At 46.2% G+C, this 19984-nt stretch overlaps 1 protein-coding gene and 1 long non-coding RNA gene across 2 annotated transcripts in view; both read right to left on the bottom strand.

The window, feature by feature from the left end:
* LOC122374502 (relaxin receptor 2-like) overlaps positions 1-19984 on the bottom strand; it is a gene marked incomplete at its 5' end in the record, with an annotated part of 73059 nt that overhangs the window by 11523 nt on the left and 41552 nt on the right. Inside the window, 2 exons of the mRNA XM_043353298.1 lie at positions 10840-10969; positions 11343-11499. Of these exons, the coding sequence (XP_043209233.1) occupies positions 10840-10969; positions 11343-11499 (287 nt within the window). The remainder of the gene's footprint in view (positions 1-10839; positions 10970-11342; positions 11500-19984) is intronic.
* On the bottom strand, positions 18201-19272 carry LOC122374500. Its single transcript, XR_006255234.1, has 2 exons — positions 18458-19272; positions 18201-18245 (listed from the first exon to the last, which is right to left on the bottom strand). It is a non-coding gene; the product is annotated as an uncharacterized LOC122374500 (long non-coding RNA).

Raw genomic sequence — 19984 nt, 5'->3', positions numbered from 1 at the left:
GCCGCACCGGATTGGATAGGAGCGCTGGCCAATCACGTTACGCCGGGCCCAACTTAACTCCGCCCACTGGCCGTGACCGCGATGGGCAGTCGGCGTCAGCACCGCGGAGAGGTCGCATCAGGACCGCATACTGGAGACAATGGAGCTGGCAAAGTTGTTTCGGGACGAAAGCCCAAAAATTATCCGTTCGAGGGCAGTGGTGTCCTCTTCTCCATATTTTGGTATTTTAACGTCGAACCAGCTCATAATATTCATAATGATCAGAGGCCAGTTTTACCAACAGAACAATAGCCGCCTGCCGATTTTTTTTTTGCGGAGACTGCTTCAGATACGGAGCGTAAAAAGCAAAGCCCTATCTGATTACGTGCCCATCGCGTTTACGCTCCGTATGTGAAGCGGTCCTTATGTGAAAATTTCCGGCAGGCGGCCTTTTTTCTGTTGGTAAAACTGGCCTAAGAATCAGAGTAGGATCAATTATATTATAGGACCGAATCGGCCGTAAGAGAAAAGATAGATGAACTCTTGGACTCTGGGCACTTATTTACGCCGGAGTTGCACCTATCTGATCGTCAGGTTGGGTCAGGTCACTATACCCGATTACCTGTGAGATCATACGTAAGCCTCCACATGACCCAAATATATTGATATACATGATAAATATTGATAAGCTGTATTTGGCAGCTTTAATAAATGTTTCCGAGGAAGGCGCAGAAAGCAACAAAGTAGAATGAAGACTTATGTCGCGGGCGCGGCCGATTGCCTGGGGCATCACTCCAGCGAGACGACCGTATTCGTGATTCGTAAAGCGGTGCGGGGCGCCGGGTGGAGCAGAAGCGTGATGTGTCGTGTGGTCGAATTGTCCTTTATCGCTGTACATACGTGTTATATTGTTAAATCGTGCACAAAAAGAAATAGGAATGTGGCAGGCGGACGTTGAGCACTATACGGGAACAGTCAACACTATATAGTGTTGACTATATATTTCCCGTATATACGGGAAAGGTTTCGCAGGAAGAGCTGTCAGGCCTACAGAGCCCTAGAAACATAAAAATGTTCCGACATAAAAGGTGTAGACTGTAGAATTAAGAAACACATTTTTTTTTTGTAATTTGGACGTAGTCTGACCTGATACATAATTTTACGCAACCACTTGAAATCAACAGCGTCTTTTATGTGCGTTTTTTTTTTCACAAGCCCCGAATCTTGTGTGGAATTTATATTTTTGTGAGTGAACAGGAAGTACGTACATTTGTGATAAATACAAAGTCAAGGGCTTCAGCTAGTGCGTTACTTATGCGCGCTTTTTTTTTGCTCATTCGATGAATTTACGGCTGCAACAACTGCACGGCAGCTACGCTCCACGCGAGCCGCCCCGGTGCGGCAGCCACCGCCGCCCGCTCCACGCAGCCGACTGACCGGCCAAGGTCACCGCCCCGTCCGCCGGGAGGGCGGAGCTTAATGGTCACGTGTTTTTGACGTCATGCGTACGCACGGATAGCCTCTACTCCACTGACGAATTTACGGAACCGATTTTAACATTACGAGGCAACGACAAGTACCCTTAAATTTAATATTTTGTTAAGAGACCATATTGACGAAAATTGGCGCTTGAGCTGAAATGTCCATTGTGAAAATTTGAAGCAAATTGGACGAATATTAAATAAATTATCGCCAAAAAACAGGGTCTCATGGGGTCTGAAATGCATAGTAGTGCATGCGCATAAACTCATGAACTAATTGGAAACAATAAGCGTGTTTTACATTCTGTTTTGTCCGTCACGTGTTTCAGTACTTCATGCGTTGAATTGAACGTTACAATAGCAAATTTCTATTTTCTATGAAATGTTATCCACGTTTGCGGTGATATTTTAAGTCTGAAATCATTACAATGCACCCAAATGTAATCAAACGCAAATCAATAGTCTCCTATACCTAAATATGTCTTCCTACATACGAAGCCCTACGTTCAAACTTCAAAGGAATCAATCTAAACACAAAATGCAAAGTGGGCCACCATCAAAGAACTTTTTGAACTCATTTCCCTATAAATCCTTTTTCTGCTTTGCAGTAATTCCATTGTTCATCCGTGCTTCGAAATCGCTTCTTTTATGCCGAAAGGTCCTTTGGAAAATACAATAGATGTGCTGAAGCTCTAATAAGCGTTATATAAACCGATCTCTTTTCGTTCTGTTTCTGTAAGAAGTATCCGTTATAGCGCCATACATCAAAGCCATTGAGCGGAAACCCGATCCCAGGGAGCAAAACACTTCATTTGTCAGAAACTGTTCAACGCTATATGTAGTTGACTGCATCATTACACTATCGTGGGATACAATGGACTACCAAGAAAATGAGCGTCTGATAGACGCTCAGAGCTTACGGAGAAGGCAGCCGTAAGTCAAATTTGCTGGAACTAACACTATAGCAACCATCGTGACCCTGAGGCTGGTATCACTGACCCCACGAGCTGTAACCGACGCATGGCGGCGGGCCCGACCTCCGTATGGATATGTCTGACCCTGGTCTCGTGGCATCTCTGAATGTCCTGTGACAATGCAACCATATTGACTGTTGCGTTGCGTGTTTAGCACTGCATGATGCTTTGCTATCGCACGCACACAACGACATGCAGTGTTGGAATAATTTCTAGTTGCAGATATTGCCGGCCCCGCATTTCAGCAGAAACACAAGCTTGATGCCGTGAATAAGCAACGTCCTCCACAAGTGTCACCCGAGTTTCTCAGGCGTCTCCGGTTATTTATTTGTTCTATACTCACTGAGTATTACTCAGGCAACGCCGATTGTACAGCAAAAACGTCCATCACTATCTCTAATATCCTCGCCCGGTCGCGTTGGAGGCACGCCCCGTCCGCCTGATCAGTGGCGTAGAGACTGCGGCACGTCTCACGACACCCCCGGGGACGGCGGGGCGGAGGGGTGAACACGAGCACGACCAGCCGGGGGCACGACTGTGATCGACGGCCGCCGTTTGCTGCTCACGCCGCTCATTGTGCCGTAATGTGGCCAATCAGGGACGACGGTGGCGCCGTGAGCACTGATGCGGCCAATCAGGGTCCTCGGCGGCTCGGTCACCGGTCACGTCGCTGAACAGAGGTGACCGATGAGCGTCCACTGATGACCCGGAGACGGGGGGGGGGCTGGATCACCGACAAACGCTGTCCACAACGGCTTGCAGGTCCCACTGACTGCTGGCTGCGACTGATGACCGTCAGTAACCGACTACATAGCACTTAGTGGCCACTGACTTAGGGCTGACGTCACTGACCGCTGACCACCAACTTATGACCATTTACCGACCATTGACCACTGACCTCTGACCTCTGACCTGTCCTCTCAGTGCCCACCATGGCCACCTTGCGGTGACCAATGACCGAATATTTCTGACCGGATCGGAGAGCTGGCCGCCTGCCAGGTCCCGGAAATACCGCTCTCGATAAATGACTCTCATGATCGCCAACCTGAACTCGTCCACTAGTTGCGGACCACTCTTTGTCAGGCTCTGAACTTAAAACTGCCTCATTGCTACCGCCGGCAGCAGATTGCGGTCCGGGTCTCTGCCGCGGACGGCTCTGTAACGCAGCTGGCTGCCGACGAGCTCTGGTGGCTGTTTCTCGGGAGATGATCCCCGGTCTCAGACGGTTATTGCCTCTCCGGCAGCGCGGCTCGCTCCTGAGTGTTGCCGTAAACTGGTCTGACGCGCTGGGTGGTACAGACAGCCTGGAATCCGGAACCCGGAGCCCGGAGACGCCACTGCCCGGGACCCGGAGATACCACTGTCCAGAGCCCGGAGATACCACTGTCCAGAGCCCGGAGACACCACTGTCCGGAGCCCGGAGATACCTACTGGTCGATGAGAGATACGAGTAGGTACGGTGATCCGCTCAACGGCTTGTAGATATGTTGCAACTGTTGCAAAAAATAGCATAGCACCGCTGAAATACTTAGTCTTTCAGTGGACTCTTCATTCATTTATAATATGTTTGCAATTCTTCGCGCCAAAGTATTAGCTATAAGCAATTTGTGAAAGCTTGATCCGAACACGGCAATGTAAGATGGTCAGAAAAAGCCGTCACTCTCTTCATTCTCTCGTTATCTGATGAGATACGATTGCCAAGCGTCAGAAGGATGACGTGCACTGCTGAGTGGTGGCATTATGATAACGTTTTTCTTAGAAGGCAATGTCGCATCATCGGAAATTGTGTGTTGGACAATTAATCGGACTAACTATACGAAAATTAAACAATGTTCTTCGTACCCTCTTCAGCGAATCCGAAGTTGTCTGTTGAACTTTGTGGGTCGTAACTCGTAAGCAATTGTGTAAGTTTTACTAAAAGTTCACCTGCACAGTAGCCCACTCAAAACTTTACAAGTCTTACAGCAGTCGCAATAGTCAATAGGCGCGCACAGATGCGCAAACACAAAGCCCCGGAGACAACGATGGTCTAGCTTTTCACCGCAGGCAATATGCGTTGTCGTTCTCCCTTCTTGACTGTTTTGGCGACTGGATTGAATGAAGTCTTCAATCCACTTCCACCAATTCCGTCAACTTATCGTTGTAAGAGAACTTCGCTTAGGACTGGCTTCTACGGATTCCCCTGGGATAATCATAAGGGTCGGGAGAGGCATAAGCGATCGTACCGATCATGGCAGATATACCCACCCACTGGTGCAGGGGACGGATGGCCAATGGCAATGATTGATTACGGCCAGAAAAGGTCAAACTGGGAATCAATTAGGAGGAAGGGAGAGAGAGAGAGAGAGAGAGAGAGAGAGAGAGAGAGAGAGAGAGAGAGAGAGAGAGAGAGAGAGAGAGAGAAGACAGCAGACAGGGAGAGAGAGAGAGAGAGAGAGAGAGAGAGAGAGAGAGAGAGAGGGAGAAGACAGCAGACAGGGAGAGAGAGAGAGAGAGAGAGAGAGAGAGAGAGAGAGAGAGAGAGAGAGAAAGAGAGAGAGAGATAGAGAGATAGAGAGAGAGAGAGAGAGAGAGAGAGAGAGAGAGAGAGAGAGAGAGAGAGAGAGAGAGAGAGAGAGAGAGAGAGAGAGAGAGAGAGAGAGAGAGAGAGAGAGAGAGAGAGAGAGAGAGAGAGAGAGAGAGAGAGAGAGACGATTGACGGGAGCCCCCAAGTTGGACCAGCGAGGTCATTTGGGCCTCGGTCACGTTGTCAGCAAAGTGCCGCGACTTTGTCATAATTTCAGAAGTTTGGCAGCCCCATGAGTACTGGTGCATTTACTGCTTGCGCTTTTGATGTGCTTATATCGACTTCGCATATGCCATGAAATATGCAATTGCGCAGGTAAGTAGTGTGCGTTGATAAAAAAGTTTGATGATTCATTTATGAAAAGTTGAAAAAGTTTCCGTTATGCATCTGTGGCGTTGCTTACAACATTAGAGCCCGAGGACTAGTTTGGTAGGCAGTTTTCTTTCATCTTGCAACTCTCACTGGTGACCATCTATGGCCGCTGATTAGTGAACGTCAACAAATTAGATCCAAGTTACTGGCCTAACAATATCATTATTAAAGTAATCGGTAAATAAAATAGCAGGGCTCGTTGCCTTAATTTATTTTGTAGTTGATTATTTATTTTGTTAGTGATTTATTTATTTTGTAACTATTGGCATGCTACCGATCATTTCAATTAAATGAAGCCCAAAACATGTTACGAGTCAATATATAGTTATATAAAGCCGACTGTCGGCTGTACAGACGCTTCAGGCGTAGGTGGTCTACTCTGCTCACAATACTGTTACCCCACAACGGTAACATGTGTAGCAGCGGTGTCCGTTCATCGCGATGGCGTTTCTAATAAAAGCGTAGCCAGTAAGAATGGTGCTCCTTCGGTTTACATGTCTCATAGCTTGTAGATATTTTTCTACTTTATTGTAAAAAGTTGTAGTAGTGGCAGAAGAGTCACTATTACCAAAAAGCTCGTGATTCAAAGAACTATGTAATTAGCAGCGAATTCCTCCAATCAAATTCTCCGGAACTGCACCAGCGATAACGTTCCAGCCCCTCTGCTCTGAGTATCCAGCTGAGCGGGGTCCAGCTAACAGAGGGAGAGTATTGCGCGCTTCCTGCACCGCGCCGATCCCATCCGAATCTGACAGCGATCCGACAGAAGGTAAACACCACTGACAGCTACAGTTTCCGACCAGATTAGAACACGAACTACGTAAAACTGAGCAGCCTCGATGGGCTGCTGCGCAGAGGAAATGAGTGCAGAACTGCAAATAAGTGCTGAAATGTCTGCAAGACGGCACTTACAACATTGGGTGTGATATGAATATTTAAATGCGGTTAGAAATCTGAGAAGAGTTGTAAACAATGCAATAAAATAAATCTAATTAAATAGGTAGGCACTTTAACCCGCGCCCCGCTGGGGGGGGGGGGCAGAATCTGCCCCCCTCCCGTTTTTCGCCAATAACTTCTAAACGCGTTACGCTAGCGACGTCAAACTTTCAGTACCTTATCATACATCAATTTGACACATTCCCTGAAAATTTGAGCGAAATCCGTCTGAAAATTTTTGAGAAATTGACGTTTTAGTGACGTCATGTTCGCCAATTTCGCCTCAAAAACGGCAAAATTTCAAACGCCGCTAACATCTTCATTTTTTAAGGAATCAAGACGTAACAAAAAAGGTTATACGTGATTCTACTTTGTCTATCAAATGGCTATCTCGGTTTTTTAAAAATTTTGGATTTTGAACCCAAAGTTTTTCAAAAAACTGACTTTTTTGGGAAAATAATTATAAAATCCAAAATTTTGAGTGTATCGAAAAAAACCGGAATATATGTCAGAGAAGTGGTCTATGTGCACGTACATACCAAGTTTTAGAAGAATCGGTTCAAAAATGTGGGAGTTATTCAAAATTTTATGACGTCACGACGTACAAAAAATTTGAAAAATGATTTTTTTTTGGAAGTTCTAGACCTCGTACGGAAACAAAAATAGCACCATTCGATTCGCCGTGAAAAACTGCATCAGATAGACACCTTTTTAGGCCTTAACAACCAACCTCAAAATTTGACCTCAGTTGACCTGACCTTGACCTGACCTCGACCTGAAATTCATCCAGAGGTGGTCCATATCACTTATTGAGTGTGCCTATTGAATTCTATGAGTAAAATGACCCATAAAACATGTGTCGCACATGCCCTTTTCTATATTTTGTTTTTTGTGACCTGACCTGACCTGACCTGACCTTGGCCTTGACCTTTGAATGACATTGTATTTAACGAATATTGTCTTGGTAGTCTAAGGACACGTTTTGGGCAATCAGGCTCAGTCCATTCTTCGGCAACTACGGTGCAAGGCCGATACTGTAGAAACTTGCATTTTGTACCCTTGACCTGACCTTGACCTGACCTCTGACCTACTTAAGCAAAAAATTTTGGGCTCCTAAGATCCGCCTTGTTGAGAGCTTTCGATTGCCGTTTTCCCCGTCTTTCTACGACCATCGGTTCGGAAGTTAGACAGGGGGGGCAGAATCTGCCCCCCCCCCCCCCCAGCAGGGCGCGTATGGCTGAATAGCCCAGCGGGGCGCGGGTTAAGTAAGTGGCCTGCATCCATGCTCTCCACTAAGGGCGGCCGTCCACTGGTTTAGTGCGCGCCGAATTTAACATTGAAGTCTATAGGCTGCGCGCCGAATGCGGTTCAGATGAATCGCATTCTGCTGATAATTATTCGTCTGTTGGGTGTCGAATCATGCGCTAACGACTCAAGATTACATTACTACTCAATACTCATGACGACTTAAAACACTTCAAGTTTTCAGTGTGCACTAGGTACTAGAGTTGCAAAATTTCCCTACCGCACTACCGGCATGCCGGTAATTTTTCACTACCGCAGGTTTTTTCGTGGTATTTGGCATATCCTGCCGGTAGCATGCCGGTATTTTTGATTTTGCACAAAACAAAATTATCAGCATATGATTCAAACTTTGGACACTAAGAGGCTATTGAATTGTAATAACAGCAATCTTAGCCACTGCAAAATACATTTTGTGGTAGAAGTTCCATTGCTAGGGTAATTGTACACATGAACCTCAGCATTTCACAGGTTTGGCTCTAATAATAATTGTCAAGAATCTACTGTGGTCTATCAAAGGAAGAATACTCATTCATGTTGCAAAAGCACAACCAATTAGTAAGTCTAATGGTAGGTAATAGGTATAATACAATAAAATAAATTAATGTTAATTGCAACATTCCCTAGGCAAAAGGCAGAATCAAAACAACACAAAACACATTGTTTGGAAACTGGCCTTGAGTCCTGAGATGTGGTCTGAGATACTCTACAAAGAATTTGACACTGAAAATCCAGCTGAAAAGGCAGGTGTTGGAAGCCCTGAGCCTAACTTCGGTCCCAAAATGAAATGAAAATGAATTAAACTGGCATTTTGTCTTATCTTTACAAGAAAACACAACATGCAGACCAAATGAATACAAAGTGGCGCAATATGATCAGCTGATCAAGCAACCAAGGATTGACTTTTAAGATCCTCTGTCCCCTAAAAAAAGGATGTAAGCTGATGACGTAATATTTATTCATATGCCCTTTCTTTTGGTTGAATTACTCAAGAGAAGTGGATCTTCTTGTAGTGAATAACACTCACAGTGTTGATTTTATTGAATTTTAATATCGTGTTTGATGATTTTTATCAAAAAAAATCATTCACGAGGCAGTAGTTTGCAGTCCTAAAACTTGTTTTGCAGTGTTTTAATCAGCTGGTTAAAAACTGTTATGGCGCATCTGTTTTGATCCTTTATAACCTTGTGTTTGTTCCCGCGTTTGAGATGGGAGAGGATATTATATCGTTTTTATACATATTATTTGGTGACTTCTCAGGATAAGTGAGTTATTAACACATATTTTTACATGATTCATATCTTACTCACGAGCCAACAAGCCATGGCGGATAGGAAAAAGCAGATGTTGATCTCGCTTCCTCAGTTAGGAACATGGCCAAATCTGTAGTTTTTTTTTATATTGTGATTTATAACTAGCTATAGTTCATTTTAGGGTAATGTGGAAAATAAGAACGATTGTGGTAAATGTGATTGCTGCTCACTGTGCAGTCTTCAGGAACACATTTCAGTAATTTCAAGTTCTTTTTTACCTTGCTTTTTTGATGAATGTGTGTAGGCTTGTTGTAGGCAATACGTCTTTGATTACAGTTGATATTTTAACAGCTGTAAACTGGAATTGAGTTTCAAAATTGTGGTATTTGTGGGGCAAACTCAGCCAAAATCAGGCTGCTGGAGTTTTGGTTGGACAATGGGTGGCTGCTGGGTGGGGCGGTAACTGAACTTGCCAAAATGTGGCATCTCATGTAGGGGTAAGCCAGAATCAAGAATGCAGGTTTTTAGTATGCCGGTAATTTGGCGGCGTTTTTGCTTGGGGGGTGGTAGCATGCCGGTATCCCAGAAAATTTCTGTGGGGCGGGGCGGTGCCGGTAGCAGCCCATGGGGAAAACTTTGCAACTCTACTAGGTACTAAACGATTACGCGCATATTGTGCGCCTAACCAGTGGACGGCGGCCTTTACTTGAGCTACCTTATACATCGCAGCCCTTCAATCTCACGGCTCCCATCAGCGCACGGCGAGCTATTTGTAAATATACGCCATCTTTGCATCGCTGATCAAAGACTGATAACACCGAGGAGGTGTGGTAATTTTCTACATCGGTACAAAGGTGTTCGGCAGCTTTTGATCTTAGCAATTGATATCCAACTTATAAGGTTAACATTACACTATTCTCCAGACGCATTCTGAAATCGTTGGACTGTTTGGTGGCGATTTGATCAACATACTGTCGGTTCGGTCTTATATTGGATACATATGTTTACACTGATCAGCCTCTCCATAGTGAACACTGCAGACCACATGCTTTTCATGCTTTTCGCCAATGAGGTGGTAAGAAACGCCAGCAGTTGGCAATGTGCTAAAAACAACAGTGGCCGAACACTACTGAGATCGAGGTATTGGATAAAAGTGACATTGCATTATAAAAGAGGAATATAAATCAGTTAAACGCTTCCATCCAATTAATGTTTAGGCGTAACACGAGTATTTGTCTCTATGTAAATCCTTTCCAATTATCGCATTAAAAATTGCCGTGAATAAGAAAAGAACTAAGATATGAAAGCCTAGCACTAGCAGTCCTCTAGCACGTCTTTACAGCCACCCATCAGCAAAACGTAACATAAGTACCAACAAGTGCGGGCACGTCACTGATGCGCCCGGTACGGCGCTCAACTGTGGCACCTGAAGGCACGTGGCGAGTCGGACGATGAATGGAAGTAGCACCCTCCACCCACCCTGCCTCCACCCTGCCCCGGTCGTCACGGACGTAATCGAGTCTCGGGAGCAGTGCGACAACAGAAATTTCAGCGCCGGATTCATGGCCGAGCACTGGGCACGCCAGGGTACGCGATGGAACACTGAAACGCGTTCCCATTGCGACCTGTAGCAAATCCGCGCCACTCTCCGCCTCCAAAGTGCCGGTGAATGAAGGCGTGGAGTAAGGCACGATAGTAATCTAGGGCAAGCTGAAAAGTGGAATAATGCATTGCGGCGAGAGATTTGATGAAAAAGAATGGAAGCCGGTGAGCCGAGTGTTGATCAGATTCTTTAGCACATGTTTATTGTTGAAGAATGCCTTTTGATAACTTCCAACATGCAAAAAAATTAACCACAATTTCAATCAAATACGATCCTGAATAGGTACACAGTCTAATCTATAACTGCAATAAATCATTAGAACATTGAAGGGACACTCAGAAATAAATAGTTGTAGCTGTAACTGGAGACTTACCTGAAGACGTTGATGCCGAGAAAGATGAATGCCGAGTACTTCCAGCCGACAAAGTCCGGTCGTTGGACGTGCAGGGGGAAGCAGATGCCGTTGATGCCGTAGAAGGTGCTGTAGCTTCTCCAGTAGAACACTGCGGTCAGCCAACAAACGAAGGTCACTCAGGCGGGATAACTTTTAACCAATTATGAAAAATTGAAGTTATGCTCTAACTAGTTACTTCACACAATCACACATAATCACACATATACCTGTCTCCTTTCTGTATTATTTCAAGCTCATTATTTGATGAATTTAGCTGTAGTTGATATCTGATTTGTTTTGACTACCTAAATCAAGTTCATTACCAGATTGCCATTTTTTACTCGGCCGCGGCAATCAATCAATTAATCAATCAAAAATATATTGAAAACCATTACAATTCAAAATGAACAATATTTACGAGCGTCCTGATATTATGGGATATCATTGGGTAGACCGTGACAGTCTGGCCCCGTCGTACCCACCTGGCACGAGGGCGATGATCAGGCCGACCGTCCAGATGACCGACATGAAGCCCAGCACCGTGCGCGACATGTGGTTACTGGCTCTCTGTCGGATCATCGGGTACACGATGGCCAGAAACCGGTCCACAGACATGAACGTCATTATCATCACCGCCACCTGTCGGCCAAAATAGAAACTAACGTCAGTTCTGGTGGATGTTGGATAGATGATGAAAAAGCAGGAGAGACGGGGATGTCAAGCGACCTTAATGCTAATGTGGCTGAGTTGTGTCAAGGAGGCCAAATGTTCCTCGACTATTTTTGACCTTCATGGTTTCATACGAGTGATTTCGTATGCAAGTACTAGACTTGAATTCACAATGAATATACAACAGCGGTAAACTAATTAAGCATTATCAAGAAATTTGGCAAACAAGTGGAACTGAAACAACTTAAATAATACAGCTTGTGTCATCTAACTAACAGCCTAATAGCTTGACAGCTGACATGACTTGACTGCGGATGAAATGGCTACGCCTTACACGAAGAGAAAGACAACGTAAACATATTTGACTTAACCCGCGCGGGGCTGGGGGGGGGGGTAAATTTTACCCCCCCCCCCCCCTCGCGAATTTTTGCGATATCTCAAAAACGGCGGCGCGCAGCGCCGCCAAACTTTCAGTACCTTTTCTTACATCAATTTGACACGTTCCCTGAAAATTTGAGCGAAATCCGTCGGAAAATTTTTGAGAAATTGACGTTTTAGTGACGTCATGTTCGTCATTTTCGCCTCAAAAACGGCAAAAGTTCAAACGCCGCTAACATCTTCATTTTTAAAGGAATCAAGACGTAACAAAAAAAGATTATACGTAATTTTACTTTGTCTATCAAATGGCTATCTCGGTTTTTTGAAAATTTTGGATTTTGGCCTAAATTTTTTCAAAAAACTGACTTTTTTGGGAAAACCATTATAAAATCCAAAATTTTGAGTCTATCGAAAAAACCGGAATATATGTCAGAGAAGTGGTCTATGTGCACCTACATACCAAATTTTAGAAGAATCGGTTCAAAAATGTGGGAGTTATTCAAAATTTTATGACGTCACGACACACAAATTTTTTGAAAAATGACTTTTTTGGAAGTTCTAGACCTCGTACGGAAACAAAAATAGCACCATTCGATTCGCCGTGAAAAACTGCATCAGATAGACACCTTTTTAGGCCTTAACAACCAACTTCAAAATTTGATCTCACTTGACCTGACCTTGACCTGACCTCGACCTGAAATTCATCCAGAGGTGGTCCATATCACTTATTGAGTGAGCCTATTGAATTCTATGAGTAAAATGACCCATAAAACATGTGTCGCACATGCCCTTTTCTATATTTTGTTTTTTGGTGACCTGACCTGACCTGACCTGACCTGACCTTGACCTTGACCTCTGAATGATATTGTATGCAACGAATATTGTCTTGGTAGCCTAAGAACACGTTTTGGGCGATCAGTCTCAGTCCATGACTCCATTCTTCGGCAACTACGGTGCAAGGCCGATACTGTAGAAACTTGCAATTTGTACCCTTGACCTGACCTTAACCTTGACCTCAAACTTTAAATTAAGTACATGTTTTTAGTAGTTCGTGATGAGAGCTTTCGATTGGCGTTTGAATTTTCCAAATCGGACCATTAGTTCGGGAGATAACAGGGGGGGTAAAATTTACCCCCCCCCCCAGCCCCGCGCGTTCGGCTGGAGACCCCAGCCCCGCGCGGGTTAAGCTATTGCAGGAATGGAACCAGAGTGTTGAACTATTTTATCGAGAATAGAGCGAGCCAAAAGTCGCCGCTGCTGACCCGAACACGAAGTTCCATGGCACGTACACTGTAAACCAAATTGACATGTCTTGTGTAATATAACCAATCATCTCTTGGTATGTTTACCAACTGATACTTTTTAAACAAGCCGTTGTCTGGTGCATTGCTTGTCAGGTGACAACCACGAGTCAATAGTTACTATGCACACCAACTTCTCAGTATCCAGACCAACTCTACATTTGTTTCAACGTTTGTTTCTTAACCAGTTTTGGAAACTTGTTGCCGCATGGTTATTTAACCGGCGCCTAACTTGTACTGGTCAGCTGGTCAGCATACACATGGGCCCTGTTTCACCGGTGATAGCAGCACGCTGCTATCAAATTGCGCGAGCTGACGTAATGTGATGACGTCATACTGCTGACGTAAGGGGCAATTCTGGCGCACGATTGCCGCAATATTATTTTACGTCATCAACTAAATGTTCGAAGTTTCCGTCCTAATTTCCCTTATACCCAATTTCTTTTAAATACATCATGTCCAAAAATATATATATTAAAAATAAATATGCTATCATGACTGCGTAAACTCTTACTTTTAGGCTCGAACGTCACTTAATGCCGAGGCCAAGGTCGCGGCAATCGTGCGCCGGAAATGCCCATCACGTCAACAGTATGGCGTCATGACATGACGTCAGCTCGCGAAACGTGATAGCAGCGTGCTGCTATCACCGGTGAAACAGGGCCAGGGTCAGCTGCGCCCATGACGTCAGACTTGGCGGACCAATCAGCGGTCGCCGCCAACCGTTAGCGGGCCCCGGCGCGGCGGTTTCGAACCAGCAGTTGTCGCGCGGCCGCCGTGCAGCCTGGAGCAGCGACGAGGTCTGTTCCAGCATTTGTGCAGTAAAAAGTGAAATCTGTGAACTGTGGTGTTCGTGCTGTGAGTGAGGCCCCCTCTGGCCTGCGGGACGCACTAATCGTGCCTATACCCGCGGTCGAGACGCCTCCCTTCCCCTGCGCGCGCAATGTAAGTGGACCAGACCTGTGCATGCACATGTGAGCAGATGTTTTGCGGTCGGTGTTTTTTATATATAAATACATTTATTTGCCTTTAATTCAACTCTTTGTATTTTTAACTTAACTGATGGACATATATGGGCTGTAAAAGCTAATCTGGTTGGCGATCATGATTTATTCGAATTAGGTATCTGCGTGATCGTGCAACTGCCATTATTGTTATGCTTAATGTTCAGGAAATATTCGTCATACGGGCATGTTATACTTCTGGCTTGATGCGGTGCACAAAACCATGTTCTTCCACATACGCAGCGGTTATTGCTTCAAAGACTTATATGCTGACGGTGCACGATAGGTATACCTACTGGGTATACCTACCTCATGCATTTACCACATCCATTCGGAAATATGCACTAGGAATTGTCTCCAGTCAATAGTATTAATTACGTGACCGTAATAAACACTAATGATTCCAGAAACTTCCGAATGGATGTGATGTATGCATTCATTGATTATATAACCCATCAGTATTTCGTTTCTTGTCAGCGCAAGCCTTTGAGCATGAGCAATAACTGATGCCAGTCATGGTTTTGTGCACCACCTCCAGCCAAAAAATAACCTGTCCGTATAGAAAATATTTCCTGAATCAGTATCGTGGCAATTGAAAACGAACGCGAATCGTAAGTTCTTAAGGTTATCAAGTATCAACGCAAACAAAGCGATTGTAAGGAAGAGCAAGTTCGAACAGAGTGTTAGTACACTTACTTGTTGACAATTTGTAAGCTAGCAATGCCCAGTCAAAGGCTAGGCTAGTTCATCAACAAACCAGGGATTGGTGAACCGACAAGGCAACGACTATGCCTATCCAGAAGTTGGTAGGCCCACAAGGCCCAGACTAGTACTCAACAAGGTGACGCCTATGCGAATTGGAACCAAACTTGTAGACAAACTGTTAGTTTGTTGGCCAACAAGCCTGGGGTTGGTGAATCGACAAGGTATCGACAAGGTGACGCCTATGCGAATTGGAACCAAACTTGTAGACAAACTGTTAGTTTGGTGGCCAACAAGCCTGGGGTTGGTGAATCGACAAGGTATCGACAAGGTGACGCCTATGCGAATTGGAACCAAACTTGTAACAAGGAGCCAACTTGTAGATTTGGTTTACAGTGTAGGGAGGATATAGCCTTTCAGGAACAAATGGCTGCGGCTGCATCTACAAGTTTTGCATCAATAAGTGAATGGCTTTGCAAAACTTTTCGTGACCGACCTTAGGAACATTTCCAGGAACTCCGGCACCGTACTGAGTTGGGCGGATCGGCACAACGCAAAAGTCAGATCTGATTACGTAATGCTGGGACAGGATATAAAATAGCACATTAATCTACACCATTTTTTTTTGTCCCATACCTATTGAATTGTCCACCATGTGAAACATAGTGGAACAGGTATGCAGGAGTGCCCTTCCATGCCCATGTGACCTGGCTACGTTAAGTACCATGGAACTTCATTCAAGGAGGGGAATTCAAGCACATTAGGTCACATCACTCCCCGCTCTTTTTTCTAGCTATGGACAGCCCGCCACCACAGGTATTAGTAAAAAGGTTACCCATGGGGACCCAGCAGACAGATTAATCACCCCGGCTTCAGCACTATCAGCATGGGGCAGCTCCCGACAAAACGGTAACGGGACGGACACACTACTCGCCAATGCTGCTGATTTTCCCACTGGGACGGCCGGAGGCAACTACGACGACCGTGTCCCCTTATCACAACAACTGGAGAGGCTCTCCACTCAGCTGATAGGGTCCATTAGCACTCGTTCACATCCAGCGAGAGAAATACGACGAATAAGAGAGATACGCAAGGACAATGAGAGGAGTGAGAGGGGCAGAGAGAGAGAGAGAGAGAGAGAGAGAGAGAGAGAGAGAGAGAGAGAGAGAGAGAGAGAGAGAGAGAGAGAGAGAGAGAGAGAGAGAGAGAGAGAGAGAGAGAGAGAGAGACAGAGAGAGAGAGAGACAGAGACAGAGAGAGCGAGCGAGAGTGAATGAGTGAGAGATACGAGCAGAACGCTGATAGTGCTGCAGCCGTTCAGTCCAGCACTCGCTCGCACTGAGACGACTGAGGACGCTCAGCAGTTTAGCTCGGTGATCTCGTTAGTCGCCCTGTGTCTTCCGTTGACTTGGAGGAGAGCCGCGGCCTGTTTGACGGGGAACGTGGAACCTAATTACACTGACAAGGTGACGGGAGCGCGAGGTACTTTAGTGAAAACACGGAATAAATTATAGACGCTGCGGGGACGGCTGCCGGTGAAGGTTAAAAAAAAAAAAAACAATGAAGGATTGTGCTCAGACGGGATCATTTAGTTACGTATTTGATTACAACGGAAACAAATGTGTAATTGAGGATCTGAGGCTAATGCGTTATTAATTCCTGTACCAAACATGACTACCTGTTTTACTCACAGCAACATCATGAAAAGGGCGCAGGTCCCGGCGAGTCGATAAGGCCTGACTTAACCCGCGCGGGGCTGGGGTCTCCAGCCGAACGCGCGGGGCTGGGGGGGGGGGGTAAATTTTACCCCCCCTGTTATCTCCCGAACTAATGGTCCGATTTGGAAAATTCAAACGCCAATCGAAAGCTCTCATCACGAACTACTAGAAACATGTACTTAATTTAAAGTTTGAGGTCAAGGTCAAGGTCAGGTCAAGGGTACAAATTGCAAGTTTCTACAGTATCGGCCTTGCACCGTAGTTGCCGGAGAATGGAGTCATGGACTGAGACTGATCGCCCAAAACGTGTTCTTAGGCTACCAAGACAATATTCGTTGCATACAATATCATTCAGAGGTCAAGGTCAAGGTCAGGTCAGGTCAGGTCAGGTCACCAAAAAACAAAACATAGAAAAGGGCATGTGCGACACATGTTTTATGGGTCATTTTACTCATAGAATTCAATAGGCACACTCAATAAGTGATATGGACCACCTCTGGATGAATTTCAGGTCGAGGTCAGGTCAAGGTCAGGTCAAGTGAGGTCAAATTTTGAAGTTGGTTGTTAAGGCTTAAAAAGGTGTCTATCTGATGCAGTTTTTCACGGCGAATCGAATGGTGCTATTTTTGTTTCCGTACGAGGTCTAGAACTTCCAAAAAAGTCATTTTTCAAAAATTTTGTGTGTCGTGACGTCATAACATTTTGAATAACTCCCACATTTTTGAACCGATTCTTCTAAAATTTGGTATGTAGGTGCACATAGACCACTTCTCTGACATATATTCCGGTTTTTTTATAGACTCAAAATTTTGGATTTTATAATGATTTTCCCAAAAAAGTCAGTTTTTTGAAAAAATTTAGGCCAAAATCCAAAATTTTCAAAAACCGAGATTGCCATTTGATAGACAAAGTAAAATTACGTATAACCTTTTTTGTTACGTCTTGATTCCTTTAAAAATGAAGATGTTAGCGGCGTTTGAACTTTTGCCGTTTTTGAGGCGAAAATGGCGAACATGACGTCACTAAAACGTCAATTTCTCAAAAATTTTCCGACGGATTTCGCTCAAATTTTCAGGGAACGTGTCAAATTGATGTAAGAAAAGGTACTGAAAGTTTGGCGGCGCTGCGCGCCGCCGTTTTTGAGATATCGCAAAAATTCGCGAGGGGGGGTAAAATTTACCCCCCCCCCAGCCCCGCGCGGGTTAACATACCCGCCTGCGGTGACATTTTCCGTCCTCCAGGCTGGCGATACCGGCGCTAAGAAGGCTGATGAGACCAATAACCGTTTTTAACGGCGGCCAGGGGTCTGGCAGCACTGATAACCCCATTTGGCAGCTTTTACGTCCGTTAGCAAAATCGCGGGTACACATAACGCCAATCAAGCTAGCCGGCAAAGCCCATGAAAACGAAAACCATGTGCCGATAGCCAGTCATAAGAATGTCTCACGATTCTGTGTGAATAGAGGCAAATAGAGGAAGAACACGCCGACACAGATGTTTGTGAAACGTGTAAATGGGCATTGTTTGTTTTGCATAAGAATGAAGTGTTACGGCAGGCAAAAGATTCGTTTGATAGGATTTATCTATTGTCGCCTCTTTGATGTACGTAATAACTGAAAAATACACATAAATAACAATCAGTCCATAAAAACGATAATTGATACAAATATGACGCTCATTCATATAAAGCATAGATTATCACAGCCAAAATTATGAGAAATAAAGCAAATAAATGGTTAAATCAGTAACGTAACAAGTCAGTAACATATTGGCAAACCATTTGGATAATAACATAATCATAAATATCATCTATTCTGTCACCTACTCTCTCCTTCCTTTGGCATAGCCCACGTGTCAGATATCTCAGCGCCGAATCACTGGCCACGAAGCGCAGTGCGCCACGCAAACAAATCAAGGGCCGCGTTCGCCGCGCTATTCCTGGGGAAACCCGCAAGCAAATTGTAATGCGGGAACATGGCTCCCCCAAATTTGAACAAAATTTGCACTTCCTCTAAATCTCGACGCGAGATCACATCGTAACACCTTAACACCCAACACATCGTCACGCTCCTCTGGCGAGTTCAGTTTTGCACGCGCACTCACTGATCGCTCACTGATCATCCCACTCACTGATCAATATAGTCCGTAGCAGATCACTGAGCACTTTGTGCTTCGATTGGTCGACCTGACCAATCCACATCAGGCTTCCTCGACGGGGAATCACGTACAGTCCCTCCGCAGGAGAAGCACAAGGCGGTGCACCGGCCTCTCGTACTCGGAGCCGCCCAGGAGCACGCGAACCTTCCGCACCAGGTGGTCGCCGCTCGGGTGCGTAGCGACGACACGCGCCAACGGCCACTCCGAGCGCGGGCGCTCGTCGTCCACGACGAGAACGATGTCGTCGACCTCGATGTTCTGCACAACCCTCGTCCATTTGCGTCTCTCTTGTGCAGCGTAGACGATCTCCCTTCTCCAGCGGGCCCAGAAGTCGTTCGCCAGGTGTTGGATGCGCCTCCACCGCTGGCGGGCGTACAGGTCCGGCGAAGAGAACGGGATCAGCCCGGGTGACCTACGCCCGAATCGCCTATTCCATCGAATGTCTACGCCCGGGTGACCTACGCCCGGCTGACCTACGCCCGAATCGCCTACTCCATCGAATGTCTACGCCCGGCTGACCTACGCCCGAATAGCCTACTCCATCGAATGTCTACGCCCGGCTGACCTACGCCCGGCTAACCTACGCCCGAATCGCCTACTCCATCGAATGTCTACGCCCGGCTGACCTACGCCCGGCTGACCTACGCCCGAATCGCCTACTCCATCGAATGTCTACGCCCGGGTGACCTACGCCCGGCTGACCTACGCCCGAATCGCCTACTCCATCGAATGTCTACGCCCGGGTGACCTACGCCCGGCTGACCTACGCCCGAATCGCCTACTCCATCGAATGTCTACGCCCGGGTGACCTACGCCCGGCTGACCTACGCCCGAATCGCCTATTCCATCGAATGTCTACTGCCGTACGGCCTGCCCGTGTTCGTGGAGCAGTCCCTGCTGTGTTATCGAGTAAGGATTTACCCATTCACTACGCCGGCTGACTGGCGGCCCCATCCTTTGTTTGCGCTATTGTCGTCCGTCGCCCGCCGCGGCGGTGCCCAGGCCCAGGGGTCGCCTGTCGCAGCGGGGGGTAGCGTCCCGCCCCGCGGCCCCTGACGCGGCGAGAGGTAACATGCCGCGGTGCACGGCACGGCGGGCCGCCGCCGCCGCCGCCGAGGGAGTGGACGCTGACAAGCCGCCGAGGGAGTGGACGCTGACAGGGATGAGGGCCGTGGGCCTGTGGCATCACCTGGGT

The sequence above is a fragment of the Amphibalanus amphitrite genome, unplaced genomic scaffold (assembly GCF_019059575.1).
Source record: "Amphibalanus amphitrite isolate SeventyFive unplaced genomic scaffold, NRLGWU_Aamphi_draft 001664F_arrow, whole genome shotgun sequence".
NCBI classification, from domain to species: domain Eukaryota; kingdom Metazoa; phylum Arthropoda; class Thecostraca; order Balanomorpha; family Balanidae; genus Amphibalanus; species Amphibalanus amphitrite.
Note: the sequence above shows the minus strand (reverse complement) of the source record. Positions and strands in the feature narration are given on the sequence as shown.